At 44.2% G+C, this 13,961-nt stretch overlaps 1 protein-coding gene across 6 annotated transcripts in view; it reads right to left on the minus strand.

The window, feature by feature from the left end:
* The window catches only part of TBC1D1 (TBC1 domain family member 1), a 286,650-nt gene that overhangs the window by 88,003 nt on the left and 184,686 nt on the right, over nt 1-13,961 (minus strand). For 4 of the 6 annotated variants that reach the window (XM_089678369.1, XM_089678372.1, XM_089678368.1 and 1 more), the window contains one exon: nt 13,174-13,293. The exons of the other annotated variants lie outside the window; for them this stretch is intronic. In XM_089678369.1, the coding sequence (XP_089534495.1) occupies nt 13,174-13,293 (120 nt within the window). The remainder of the gene's footprint in view (nt 1-13,173; nt 13,294-13,961) is intronic. 6 annotated transcript variants of the gene reach the window in all.

Genomic DNA, 13,961 nt, shown 5'->3' on the forward strand with positions numbered 1-13,961 from the left:
AATACATGGAAGGTGGAAGCTCCTTAAGAATCAATTTAAAGAACTAGGCTGCAAGTTAAAGGGAACGACCTCCAAGGTGATAGTCACTGAAATATTACCTGTGCCATGCACAACTCAGGAAGGACGGGGAGATTAGAGAACTAAATGCATGGCTAAAGACCTGGTGTAAGAGGGAAGGATTTGGGTTTCTAGAGCACTGGGTTGACTTTTCATTGGGGTGCAACCTATATGCTAGAGATGGTTTGCATCTAAATGGAAGGGGGTCTACTGTGCTGGGGGAGAGGTATATGGGGAGGCTGGAGGAGTATTTAAACTAGGATCGAGGGGGGAGGGAGAATTAGATTATAATGGGGCAGACAGATCAGACAAGGGCAGTACTTATTGGTGGGTGGAATGGGGAAAGATGGGGAGAGGGCTATGGCAGCTAAGAAGGTTCCCATGTTACAAACAACCATTGCAATTGGTACCATTTGTATGAAAATAAAAAATACGCAAAATACATGTGCACAAGGTGTCAATAAATTAAAGTGTTTGTTCAATAATGCCAGAAGACTGCCAAGCAAAATAGGCAAGTTGGAAGCTTTGGTGCATGAAGAGAACTATGATTTAATTGGTATTGCTGAATCTTGGCTTCATTCTTCACATGACTGGGCCATTAATATTCCTGGCTATGTTCTCTTTCGGAGAGACAGGGTAAATAGGAAAGGTGGTGGTGTCTGTCTCCATGTGAGAAGCGATCTCAGAGTGAGTGTGAAAGAGGACCTAGTTGATGGACAATGTGGTGAGGCTAAAGCATTATGGGTGGAACTATACATGGGGGTGCATACTACAAAGGTAATCATTGGAGTTTTTCATAGGCCTCCCAGTGTTAATGAGGAGGTGGAGACTCCGCTCCTTGCACAGATTGAAAAGGCTGGGACAGTGATAATAATGGGGGATTTTAACTACCCGGAAATTGACTGGAGTAATGGCACTGCAGGAACAGTTAAAGGGCAAAAATTTATAAACCTACTACAGGACAATTATATGGTACAGTTCATAGAGGCCTCAACTAGGATAATCTAGGACCTGATAATCTCAAACCATGCAAAGCTTATTTATTGTTTGCTGTAAACATCAAGCACATATGGGAAAAACATAAATGCTCAACTTTAAGAGAGCTAATTTTCCAAGGCTGAGAGCTGCTCTCCAAGCCTTAGACTGGGAGGGAATATTGGCATTGATGAACACAACACAGAAATGGGAGTTCTTCAAAGACTGTGAACCACTGCAAAATATATTCCCTTGGGCAACAAGTTTAAAAAGGCTAAAAAGCAAACCTATGTGGCTTATAGCTAGCCACTTGCCCTCCTCAGGATTTATGCCCCTTCATGACCAGGCCATTTTTTACGTTACGGCGCTGCATTAATTTAACTGACAACTGCACAGACATGCAACACTGCACCCAAATGAAATTTATGTCTTTTTTTTCCTCATGTATTGAGCTTTCTTTCGGTGGTATTTGATCTCCTGTGCGGTTTTTATTTTTCGCGCTATAAGAAAAAAAAAAGACCAACAATTTTGAGGAAAAAAAACGACAATATTTTGGACTTTTTTTCTATTAAACATGTCCAGTAAAAAAAATTGTAAAAAATCAAATTTTGTAATAAATTTAGGCCAAAGTGTATTCTGAGATATGTCTTTGCTGGAAAAAAAAATCCCAATATATGTACATTAATTGGTTTATGTGAAAGTTACAGCGTTTACAAATGGCGGTATAGATAATGGGATTGGTTTTTTTTCTACCAGTAATGGTGGTGATCAGTGACTTTTAGGAGGGACTGCGGTGGACATTCTGATACTGGGGTGAACTAACTTGGTGTCACTGACATCTCCAGTGATGCCAATACAGTGATCAGTGCTAAAAAAAAGCACTGACACTGTACTAATGGCACTGGGCAGGAAGGGGTTAATGTGAGGGGCGATCAAAGGGTTAACTGTGTGCTGTGTGTGTTTTACTAGGGGGCAGGGGGTGTGTTCTTCACTGTAAGTACACTGATCAGGATGGCTGTACTGTGCACCGCCATCCCGAGCAGTGTGCTCGAACTGACAGGGAGGAAGATTGTTTGTAAACAAAGCAATCTTCTTCCTTGTTGGGAGATGCTCAGTAATCAACAGGAGTCGGCGGGTAATTACCGACTGGGACCCGGTGATTGACACCCGCAGCCGTGAATGGTGGCGCGGGTAGGGCGCTTGCGTACGCCCCCTACCTGGAAATGCAAAATCACGTATGTATACGTAATTTTGTGCACAGGTGCCGCCCTGTAGCGGTATATCTGCTATAAGGCGGTCCTTAAGCGGTTAAACATTACAAAGAATATTGCAAAATATGCAAAAAGGAAATAAAAACCGCAAAAATTTTAAACTAATGACAGATTGCAGAAGATAGCAGGACAAACCCCAAAAAATCCTTCAAATATATGAATAGTAAAAAGATCTGTTGCGAGCATGTAGGCCCTTTACAAAATAATCTTGTATGGGAGACTGGGGACAAAGAGAAGGCAAATTCATTAAATACCTTCTTCAGCTGTGTGTATACAAAGGAGCAATGGGGGAGATCTTGTCCATAATGGGCATGGTATTGACACAGCCCCAGATGATCCACATTGGCTCACAATTGAGATGATCCAAAAATATTTAGACAGAATAAAAAGAAAATAAAGCACCTGGACTGGATGGCATATACCCACAGGTCCTAAGAATTAAGCTCTGTCATTTCAAAGCCATTGTTTCTAATTTTTTTTTTTTTAGGGACTCTGACTGGCATAGTACCACTGGATTGGCGTAAGGCCAATGTGCTGCCTATATTTAAAAAGGGGTCAAAATCTTTACCAATTATAGATCTGTTAGTTTAACTTCTATAGTTGGGAAGAAACTGGAGAGTTTAATAAAAGACCACATAGATGAGTTCTTGCTGGAAAAAAATATTTTAAGCAACAGACAGCATGGATTCATGAAAGACAGAAGTTGTCAAATAAATCTGATTTTTTTTTTTTATGAGGAGGTGAGCAAAACCTTGTACAGAGGGGTGGCGGTCGACGTGGTATACTTGGATTTTGCAAAAGCGTTTGACACAGTTCCCCACACCTGGCAAACGTGTAAGGTAAAGTCTATAGGCTTGGAAAAATCTGTATGTAAATTGATAGAAAATTGGCTAAAAGATCGTACAGGGTCATCAGTGGTGTACCCCAAGGTTCAGTGTTGGGACCCTTACTTTGTAATATATTTCTAAACGATATAGGGTCTGGGATTAAAAATACCATTTCAGTCTTTGCAGATGACACCAAGCTGTGCAGTGGAATAACGTCCTTTCAGGATGTCTCCAATTTACAAGCTGACCTCAATGCACTGTTTAATTGTGCAACTATGTGGCAAATGAGGTTTAATGTTGATAAATGTAAGGTGATGCACTTGGGGGCTAAGAATATGTATGCATCATACATACTAGGGGGGGTACAACTGGGGGAATCAATGGTGGAGAAGGATCTGGGAGTTCTGGTAGATCACAAGCTTAATAATGGCATGCAATGCCAAGCTGCGGTTTCTAAAACGAGCAAAATCCTCTCTTGTATTAAAAGAGGTATAGACTCCAGAGAGAGAGATATCATATTACCCCTGTACAAATCATTAGTAACACCTCATCTGAAATATGCAGTTAAATTTTGGGCACCAATTCACAAAAAGAACATTGGGGAACTGGAGAAAGTACAGAGAAGGGCAATCAAATTGATAAATTTAGCAATGAGGAAAGATTAGAGGAACTGAATTTATTCTCTCTTGAGAAGAGGAGATTAAGGGGGGATATGATCAACATGTATAAATACAGTCAGGTCCATAAATATTGGGACATCAACACAATTCTAACATTTTTGGCTCTATACACCACCACAATGGATTTGAAATGAAACGAACAAGATGTGCTTTAACTGCAGACTGTCAGCTTTAATTTGAGGGTATTTACATCCAAATCAGGTGAACGGTGTAGGAATTACAACAGTTTGCATATGTGCCTCCCATTTGTTAAGGGACCAAAAGTAATGGGACAGAATAATATTCATAAATCAGACTTTCACTTTTTAATACTTGGTTGCAAATCCTTTGCAGTCAATTACAGCCTGAAGTCTGGAACGCATAGACATCACCAGACGTTGGGTTTTATCCCTGGTGATGCTCTGCCAGGCCTCTACTGCAAATGTCTTCAGGTCCTGCTTGTTCTTGGGGCATTTTCCCTTCAGTTTTGTCTTCAGCAAGTGAAATGCATGCTCAATCGGATTCAGGTCAGGTGATTGACTTGGCCATTGCATAACATTCCACTTCTTTCCCTTAAAAAACTCTTTGGTTGCTTTTGCAGTATGCTTTGGGTCATTGTTCATCTGCACTGTGAAGCGGCGTCCAATGAGTTCTGAAGCATTTGGCTGAATATGAGCAGATAATATTGCCCGAAACACTTCAGAATTCATCCTGCTGCTTTTGTCAGCAGTCACATCATCAATAAATACAAGAGAACCAGTTCCATTGGCAGCCATACATGCCCACGTCATGACACTACCACCACCATGCTTTACTGATGAGGTGGTATGCTTAGGATCATGAGCAGTTCCTTTCCTTCTCCATACTCTTCTCTTCCCATCACTCTGGTACAAGTTGATCTTGGTCTCATCTGTCCATAAGATGTTGTTCCAGAACTGTGAAGGCTTTTTAGATGTCGTTTGGCAAACTCTAATCAGGCCTTCCTGTTTTTGAGGCTCACCAATGGTTTCCATCTTGTGGTGAACCCTCTGTATTCACTCTGGTGAAGTCTTCTCTTGATTGTTGACATTGACACACATACACTTACCTCCTGGAGAGTGTTCTTGATCTGGCCAACTGTTGTGAAGGGTGTTTTCTTCACCAGGGAAAGAATTCTTCGGTCATCCACCACAGTTGTTTTCCGTGGTCTTCCGAGTTTTTTGGTGTTGCTGAGCTCACTGGTGCGTTGCTTCTTTTTAAGAATGTTCCAAACAGTTGTTTTGGCCACGCCTAATGTTTTTGCTATCTCTCTGATGGGTTTGTTTTGTTTTTTCAGCCTAATGATGGCTTGCTTCACTGATAGTGACAGCTCTTTGGATCTCATCTTGAGAGTTGAGAGCAACAGATTCCAAATGCAAATAGCACACTTGATATGAACTCTAGACCTTTTATCTGCTCATTGTAATTGGGATAATGAGGGAATAACACACACCTGGCCATGGAACAGCTGAGAAGCCAATTTTCCCATTACTTTTGGTCCCTTAACAAGTGGGAGGCACATATGCAAACTGTTGTAATTCCTACACCGTTCACCTGATTTGGATGTAAATACCCTCAAATTAAAGCTGACAGTGTGCAGTTAAAGCACATCTTGTTCGTTTCATTTCAAATCCATTGTGGTGGTGTATAGAGCCAAAAATGTTAGAATTGTGTCGATGTCCCAATATTTATGGACCTGACTGTACAGCAGTGGTTCATATAGTGAACTCGGTGTAGAGTTATTCACCTTGAAGTCATCACAGAGGACAAGGGGGCAGTCTTTACGTCTAGAGGAAAAGAAATATAATCTCCAAACATGGAAAGTTTTCTTCACAGTAAGCTGTGAAAATGTGGAATAGACTCCCTCAAGAGTTGGTTCTGGCCAGCTCAGTGGATTGCTATAAAAAAGGTCTGGATTCTTTCTTGGATACACAGAATATAACTGGTTACTGACATTTATAGGTAAAGCTGACCCAGAGAATATCAGATTGCCTCTCCAGTCAATTTGTCTTGCAATGTTAGGCTATAATGCTGTGTGTTTCTATTGATGCACACCATGTAGTGAGACAAAATCCTAGTTCCTACATGCAAAATCTAGCTCTTTGGCATCAACACAACTCGTGGTGTTTGGAGGAGGAGGAATGCTGCCTATGACCCCCAGAACACCATCCCAACTGTCAAACATGGTGGTGGAAACATTCTGATTTGGGGGTGTTTTCCTGCTAAGGGGACAAGACAACTGCACCGCATCAAAGGGACGATGGACGGGGCAATGTAACGTCAAATCTTGGGTGAGAACCTTCTTCCCTGAGCCAGGGCATTGAAAATGGGTCGTGGATGGGTGTTCCAGCATGACGATGACCCAAAACACACGGCCAAGGCAACAAAGGAGTGGCTCAAGAAAAAGCACATTAAGGTCCTGGAGTGGCCTAGCCAGTCTCCAGACCTTAATCTGATTGAAAATCTGTGGAGGGAACTGAAAGTTCGAGTTGCCAAACATCAGCCACCAAACCTTAATGACTTGGAGAGGATCTGCCAAGAGAAGTGGGCCAAAATCCCTCCTGAGATGTGTGCAAACCTGGTGGCCAACTACAGGAATCATCTGACCTCTGTGATTGCCAACAAGGGATTTGCCCCCAAGTACGAAGTCATGTTTTGTGAAGGGGATGAAATTCTTATTTCCCTCATGAGCATGCAAATCCGTGCATAATTTGTTAGACATGCATTTCTTTTGAATTTTTTGTTGCTATTCTGTCTCTCAATGTTACAATACATCTACCATTCAATTTTTAGACTGATCATTTCTTTGTGAGTGGGCAAACATTCAAAATCAGCAGGGGATCAAATACTTATTTCCTTCACTGTACAAGGGTGGCTCCACACGTTGCAAAAGAAAGGAGCTACAATGAAAAAAGAAACCTGGAGCAGTGACCATGGCACCAGCTTAAACTGGAACAAAGGCAAAGATTGAAAGGATAAATAAGCTGTATATTCAGTGATTAAATAAACTGTTGAAAGTTTGAGAGTTTAATATCAGTTTAAGTTGTTTTTATGCATTTTAGGAGGAAACTCAGAAGCTGGTAGAACATTATAAACAATTAAGCAGCAAAGTCAGAGGGGATTTTGAAGAAATATAGGACTATTGTTGGCCCAGGCTCCTTGTCGTAGCATACAGGGGTCCCCCGGTCCAACAACCTCTTTATAAACCAAGGGAACCATTGCACTATTTGCAGTCAATTAAATAGATATTTGGATCTGCGAAGTAAGAGAGCACATGTAATGTTCTCTCAGAGACACCGCTCTCTCCTGGTTCTCGTCCTATCTATCCCAACGCTCCTTCAGCGTTTCCTACAACGGTGCCACCTCCTCCTCACTCCCCCTCTCTGTTGGGGTCCCCCAGGGCTCTGTCCTTGGACCCCTTCTCTTCTCCATCTACACCTCCTCCCTTGGCAAACTCATACACTCCCACGGCTTCAATTACCACCTCTATGCCGATGATACTCAAATCTACCTATCCACCCCTCACCTCACCCCCACATTCTCCGCCCGCATCACTCACCTCCTAAACGACATCTCTGACTGGATGTCGCTCCATTTCCTCAAACTCAACCTCTCCAAAACCGAGCTTCTCATCTTCCCCCCAGCCCGCGCCACCCCCCCCATCCTTTCCATCACTACCAACAACACCACCATCAATCCCGCCCAGCAAGCCAAAGTCCTTGGCGTCATTCTGGACTCAAACCTTTCCTTTCAACCTCATATCAAATCTCTCACAAACACATGCAGACTCCACCTCCGCAATATCGCCAAGATACGCTCCTTCCTTACCCCAGACACCACTAAACTACTAGTACACTCCCTGATTATCTCACGCCTGGACTACTGCAACTCCCTCCTCACCGGCCTACCCCAGTGCAGGCTTTCCCCGCTTCAGACCATCCTGAACTCAGCGGCCAGACTCATCCACCTCACCAGCCGCTCCACCTCTGCCACCCCCCTCTGTCTCTCCCTCCACTGGCTCCCCATTGCCCAACGCATTAAATTTAAATTGCTCACCCTGACCTATAAGGCCATTCACAACACTGCCCCTAACTACCTCACCGACCTGATTCCCAGGTACCACCCTACCCGTACCCTTCGCTCTTCACAGGACCTCCTTCTATCTTGCTCCCTGGTCTCCTCCTCCCACGCACGACTGCAAGACTTCTCCAGGTCCTCCCCCATCCTCTGGAACTCACTACCCCAATCCATCAGACTGTCACCTTCCCTCCTCACCTTCAGGCGCTCCCTGAAAACCCACCTCTTCAGGGAAGCCTACCCCACCCTCACCTAACAGCCGCTGCCCTTCCCTCCTCCTACCACTTCATCCCCCACAGCCGTTTCCTCCTGTGCCTCTACCCCCTCCCTCCTAGATTGTACGCTCGAAAGAGTAGGGCCCTCTAACCCCTCGTGTGCTGTTTGATGTTACTGTTCTGTTTCATGTATTGTCCCCCCTCTATTGTACAGCGCTGAGCAAACCCTTTGGCGCTATATAAACTCGATAAATAAATAAATAAAATAAATAATGTTCACTGAGTGGAGAATTATATTTAGCAAAGGGAATCCAGACACATTTACAGCACATATGAGGAACAGAAAAGCAATGAAAAGATTTTTTTGTTCATTAGTAAATATCTTACTATATGGGGAAGTGGGGCTGCAACAAAACTCTACATAAGGTTTTAGCCTCCTGTCTATCAGTTTCAAATCCTTGTCTGTTCAGGCAGCCACAAACAAAACCTCTTTCTAGTGCACTGTCATAAAATGAATCTCTAGCAGGCGGAAACCCAAAGTAAAATCATGGTGGCCAGGAAACCCACCCCCTCTTTTTCTGTTCAGGCTCTAAAGCCCTAAAACAGCAGATGCAGTGTTCTGCTAACTACCCATCTCACTCTGGAGCCTGCAACTAATGAATTACCACAGTCTGGGCACGAAGTATGGACCTGTCCATGATTATTCTCTGGGTCAGCTGGGGCCTTTTGTCACAAATATACACATATATACTCTAATTTACAAGTATACATTTAATGACAAAGGAATAGAAGAGAATCATGGGTTATCTAAACACCTCAGCAAACCCTGTCTGCTTTAGCGTGCATCAAAACCCAGAACAAACGTATGTAAAATTTAATATACGCAGATTAGCGTTTTCTGTAGTGACTGCATTTGTTTCCTTTTTCAAGCTTATCTTGCTTTATTTTCACCTGCTAGTGCTGCAAATAAAACACAGTTCATGTCCCTGGGTGGCCACATCACTTCTCTACTGTATCCATTGAGGGCGTCATGGTCATCACCCTAGACTGCTCTTCTGATATGCACTCTAAATGCGTCCATATCTCATCATTTCTATTACATGGAGGGCAGGGCAATTGGTAGTTTATGGAAGATATCTAGGAAGAAGATATTCTTCAGTGCAGCTCACAGGAATTGACAAGGACACTGCATTCCTGCCAAAACCAGGTATTTTTGTATTTGATTTTCATTTTTTCCCCCCACGCTAAGAACATTTTCAGCAATTCAGCCATCACATCTAAGAGCTAAAACTATAACATTTTGCATTTTTGTATGTGGGTTTAGTTCTCCTTTAAGGCTTTTTTTTGTCTTATTGAAATTTTGGAGTGGGCTGCCCAAGAAAAGGATGAGTTACTGCTCTGTGCATGCACCACAATCTGCAGAGCCTATAAACATGCTGTAAATAGAGGAGGAATAAAAAGGAGCAAATAGAATTATATGCTGGCTAACATAATACAATATATAGATATTTAATTATTGGCAGCAAAAAAAAAAAAAAATAAAAAAGCCATTAGGTCCTGACAATATTAATAAAAAAAAAAATCTATAAAACCACTGTACACGCCCCAAAATTACCAAAATGTTTTGTGGCTTTATTTTAGAAACTACTAGAGATGAGCGAATCGAACATGGCGAAGTGGAATTCGTTTTGAAGATCAGGAAAAATTCGATTTGCGCCGAATCCGAAAATTGGCAAACTTCGGATGCACGAATCGAATTTTCCCAAAAATGGCGGCGACATGTGTGGCGACGGAGCGGGGATCTCTGGGAAGGCGCGCAGACAAGGCACGCTGACCCATAATGCATTCACTCATGACATGTGATCGCATTAGCCAATCAGCAGCCAGCCAGCCAGCACTGTGTAATGGTGGAGCTATAAATTGCGGCCATCTTACAATTCTCCATTAGCCTCCGGTCATTCAAGAGAGACAGACCTGTCTGTATTAGGGACAGAGTTAGGGCCAGAGAGACTTTAGGGCCACAGAATTGTTACTCAGGGACACAGAATTGTTACTCAGGGACAGACACAGAATTGTTACTCAGGGACACAGAATTTTTACTCAGGGACACAGAATCGTTACTGAGGGACACAGAATCGTTACTCAGGGACAGACACAGAATCGTTACTCAGGGACACAGAATCGTTACTCAGGGACACAGAATCGTTACTCAGGGACACAGAATCGTTGAATTAAAGAGTATGTCAGACAACACGCAGAGGAGTGGCAGAGGAGGCAATGTTTCAGGAGCGAGCAGACGTGGCAGCAGAGGAAGGGGTTGAGGCAGCACTAGTCGCAGCCAGAGGCCAGTGCTCCCGGTGTCATCCAGCGGTCGTGTCTCCACCGACAACCCTGCCGTCATCGATTGGTTGGCTCGGTCGTCTTCCTCTTCCCAGGTCACCTCTGACACCTACAGCCAACGGTCGGTGGGTACGTCAGACACAACCGTTAGTTGGCATGGCCCGGGAGCAAGCCCACTGAAATCACGTGTCCTCTACCTGCCCCTGTCCTTTGGTGTTCCCTCACCAAGCGAAGTATCGCATGCTGTGGGCTCAGCCCCACTGTACAGTGAGGAAGAGCTAACAGAGGGCGGTCAGGAACGGGGGGAGACATCCGCCTCTTCAGCAGCCAGGCGAAGAAGTAGTGGCGAGGAGAGTGGCTCGGTAGCCGGTCTAGAGACAGGTCTGTCTCCTGACCCACACGCAGCCGAGGGGGCTAGTAGTGAGGCGGAGACCCTAATTGATGATGATGAGGCTGATCGCACTTGGCAGCCTCGTCGTCATCTGCCAGGCCCGTAATCTGCCATGGGCCCCCGTACCGACTCCTCATGATGCTGCCAGGCCCGTAATCTGTCATGGGCCCCTGTACCGCCTCCTCAGGCTGCTGCCAGGGCCAGAGTGTGTCATGGGTCCCTGTACGGCCTCCCATTGCTGCTGTCTCCATCGCCACACTCTGCCATGTGCCACTTTCAGGTCTCCTCACACTGCTGGTGGGTTCCATTTTGTCATAGGGTGCTGGCAGATTACGGGCCTCCCATTGCTGCTGCCAGGCCCGTAATCTGTCATGGGCCCCTGTACCGCCTCCTCATGCTGCTGCCAGGTCCAGAGTGTGTCATGGGTCCCTGTACGGCCTCCCATTGCTGCGGTCTCCATCGCCACACTCTGCCATGTGCCACTTTCAGGTCTCCTCACACTGCTGGTGGGTTCCATTTTGTCATAGGGTGCTGGCAGATTACGGGCCTCCCATTGCTGCTGCCAGGCCCGTAATCTGCCATGGGCCCCCGTACCGACTCCTCATGCTGCTGCCAGGCCCGTAATCTGTCATGGGCCCCTGTACCGCCTCCTCTTGCTGCTGCCAGGTCCAGAGTGTGTCATGGGTCCCTGTACGGCCTCCCATTGCTGCTGTCTCCATCGCCACACTCTGCCATGTGCCACTTTCAGGTCTCCTCACACTGCTGGTGGGTTCCATTTTGTCATAGGGTGCTGTATGGCCTCCCATTGCTGCTGCCTCCACCGCCACACTGTGGCTCCACACTCTGGTTTTGGCCCCGTGACTGCCCAAATGAGTGAAGTGTGCGGTGATTCTAAGATCGACGGCACTCATCTGCATGTCATACTGACTGACCGTATTATTTCTCTCCCCCAGCAGACTCCAAGGGCATTTAAATTAAAGGTACAGTGTTCTGCACTAATATAAAGGCTCTCTGAAGCCTAGAAACACCCTTTTTATAAGTTAAATTCGCAGCGAATATATTCGACTCGAATCAAATTTATTCCGCGAATTCGCCGAATCAGCCGAATCGAATTTTTGAATAATTCGCTCATCTCTATAAACTACAATAGCAGACTTTAACTTCCAGATTTTACCTGCTGATAAAGTAAAGGACCGACAACCTCCTAAAGTAGCTGAATGACTGCTGTGTCAACTATAGCTACAGTACATTTTGAATAAGCAATCCAAAAGAAAACAGATCAGGAAAGTCGAGCTGGCTATAGACGGAGCAATTTTCTTTCCTGCAATCATGGGTTGCAGGGAGAAAACAAACAAAAATAAATTGCTCAATTCCTGCAGCACTGACTATGTTGATGGGGGAATCCCTCCCACGGAGACATCCCCACTGGGAGAACCCAATGATTACAATAATCGCACATAAAGGCTGACAGGCTAGTTCTACTCAAGTTGATCGATCGGGACAGCTTCCCCTGCCGGAAGAAGACAGTGATTACTGCTAGCGGCTATAGCAGCTGTTAGGGATAATCACAAGTGAATCCAGCAGGCTGATTGTAACAAAGTTGATTGATCCATCAACTTGGTACATTCAGCCTGCCCACACACATTTCGAATCGTCTATGGCTGGCCTTACTGTTTTTCTGTCCTAAATCTACATACCAGCAAGTGATGAAGCTTCCTAAGAAATCCAGCAGGGGCTAAGGTAAGGCCTTGTTCTCAAAATCAAAGAGAGCTTTTATTTCCCTGCAACAGAGGTACATTAATTGTATATTGGTACATAGGGGAGCTGGAATTTAGAGAGGGAAAAAAAAGGTGAACTTTAAGACAGCGCATTATTTTATTTGCCTTTTGCTCATCTTATGCACTAGTGGTGTGTGTGTGTTTTTTTTTTTTTTTTTTTTTAGTGCAGCTGTGGAAGATTTGTTTTAGAAGCACCAAGCGCAGTTTTTTCTCTTCATTTTTGGGAATACTTGTTCTATGTCAATGACAATGTAATTAAGTCAGAAACAACATAACAACATGACAACTCCGCAACTACCATTTTCAGAAAGCAGCAACTACTACAGTGATTTACAGGAATTGGTTGGGTATAAAGACATGAAGACTTACATTGGTCTAAGCTCCAAGCTGGACCAATGTAACTATGCAATTAAATGTATATCTAAACTCCAGTTTTAAAGTGTGAGTAGTGCAACCCTCTGTAGCCCACTCATGCAGATCCCAACAAACAGTATTTCCAGTTTTCTGAAAAGACAGACTATTCATCACTCTGTGATAGACAGACAGGGGCAGCGCAGAGACCTACCGTTCCTTGTCAAAGTCAGAGGTGCTATTTTCTGCTACAGGAGCCAGAAACTTTAGGAAATTTGGCACAGAGGAGGAAGACTGAAGTTTCTTGCGTAGAGAGGAAGAGCGGTAGAAAAGGCTGAGAGCATAGTTCAGATGAGGGAAAAGCAAGAAGAAAAGAAAAAGAAATGAAAAAAGATCAGTGATGACCAGCTGTAAAATCCAACCAAAGTCCCACTATACTGGATCCCAATCAGAGTTCTCCCCAGGTTAGCAGAGGCTACCTGTTTATTACTTGCGGCTGTCACTTACATGACACTATAGTTTTCCTCTTCCGCCTGCTACACTAAAGGTTAAGTAGGGAGGCAAATGGAGGGGTGGAGGAGCTGGGACAGCCAGAGTATTTAGACACTCCCAAAAGAGGAGAGGGCTATGATAGGCAACAAGGAGAGGACTGTGCTAGGGAATGGACTCTCTTGGAGCCACATTTCCTAGCAAGTGTAAAGGGACATTTCAAGTCAAATAAAAATAATTTGCAGAACGAAAAAACACTGAACGTAAGCATTTAAAAATACTTCATTTGTCTGTGTTTTTTGGCTGAAAAGTTTTAAGGGTCAAATCAGTCTACATGAAGTGAGCCTAGGACAAAATAAAAATTGGAGCATCCACTTCATGAGAAAAATGTCTAAATAGCTTCTAATTTTGTAATAATAATAATCAGGGTAATAAGGGTATGGGAAATTAAAGCGGAGCTCCACCCAAAAGGGGAAGTTCTGCTTTAAACCTTTGTCCCCCGCTCCCCATTAA

This window comes from Staurois parvus, unplaced genomic scaffold, assembly GCF_062004578.1.
Source record: "Staurois parvus isolate SC_StPar_1 unplaced genomic scaffold, SC_StPar_1.0 ptg000204l, whole genome shotgun sequence".
Taxonomy (NCBI): domain Eukaryota; kingdom Metazoa; phylum Chordata; class Amphibia; order Anura; family Ranidae; genus Staurois; species Staurois parvus.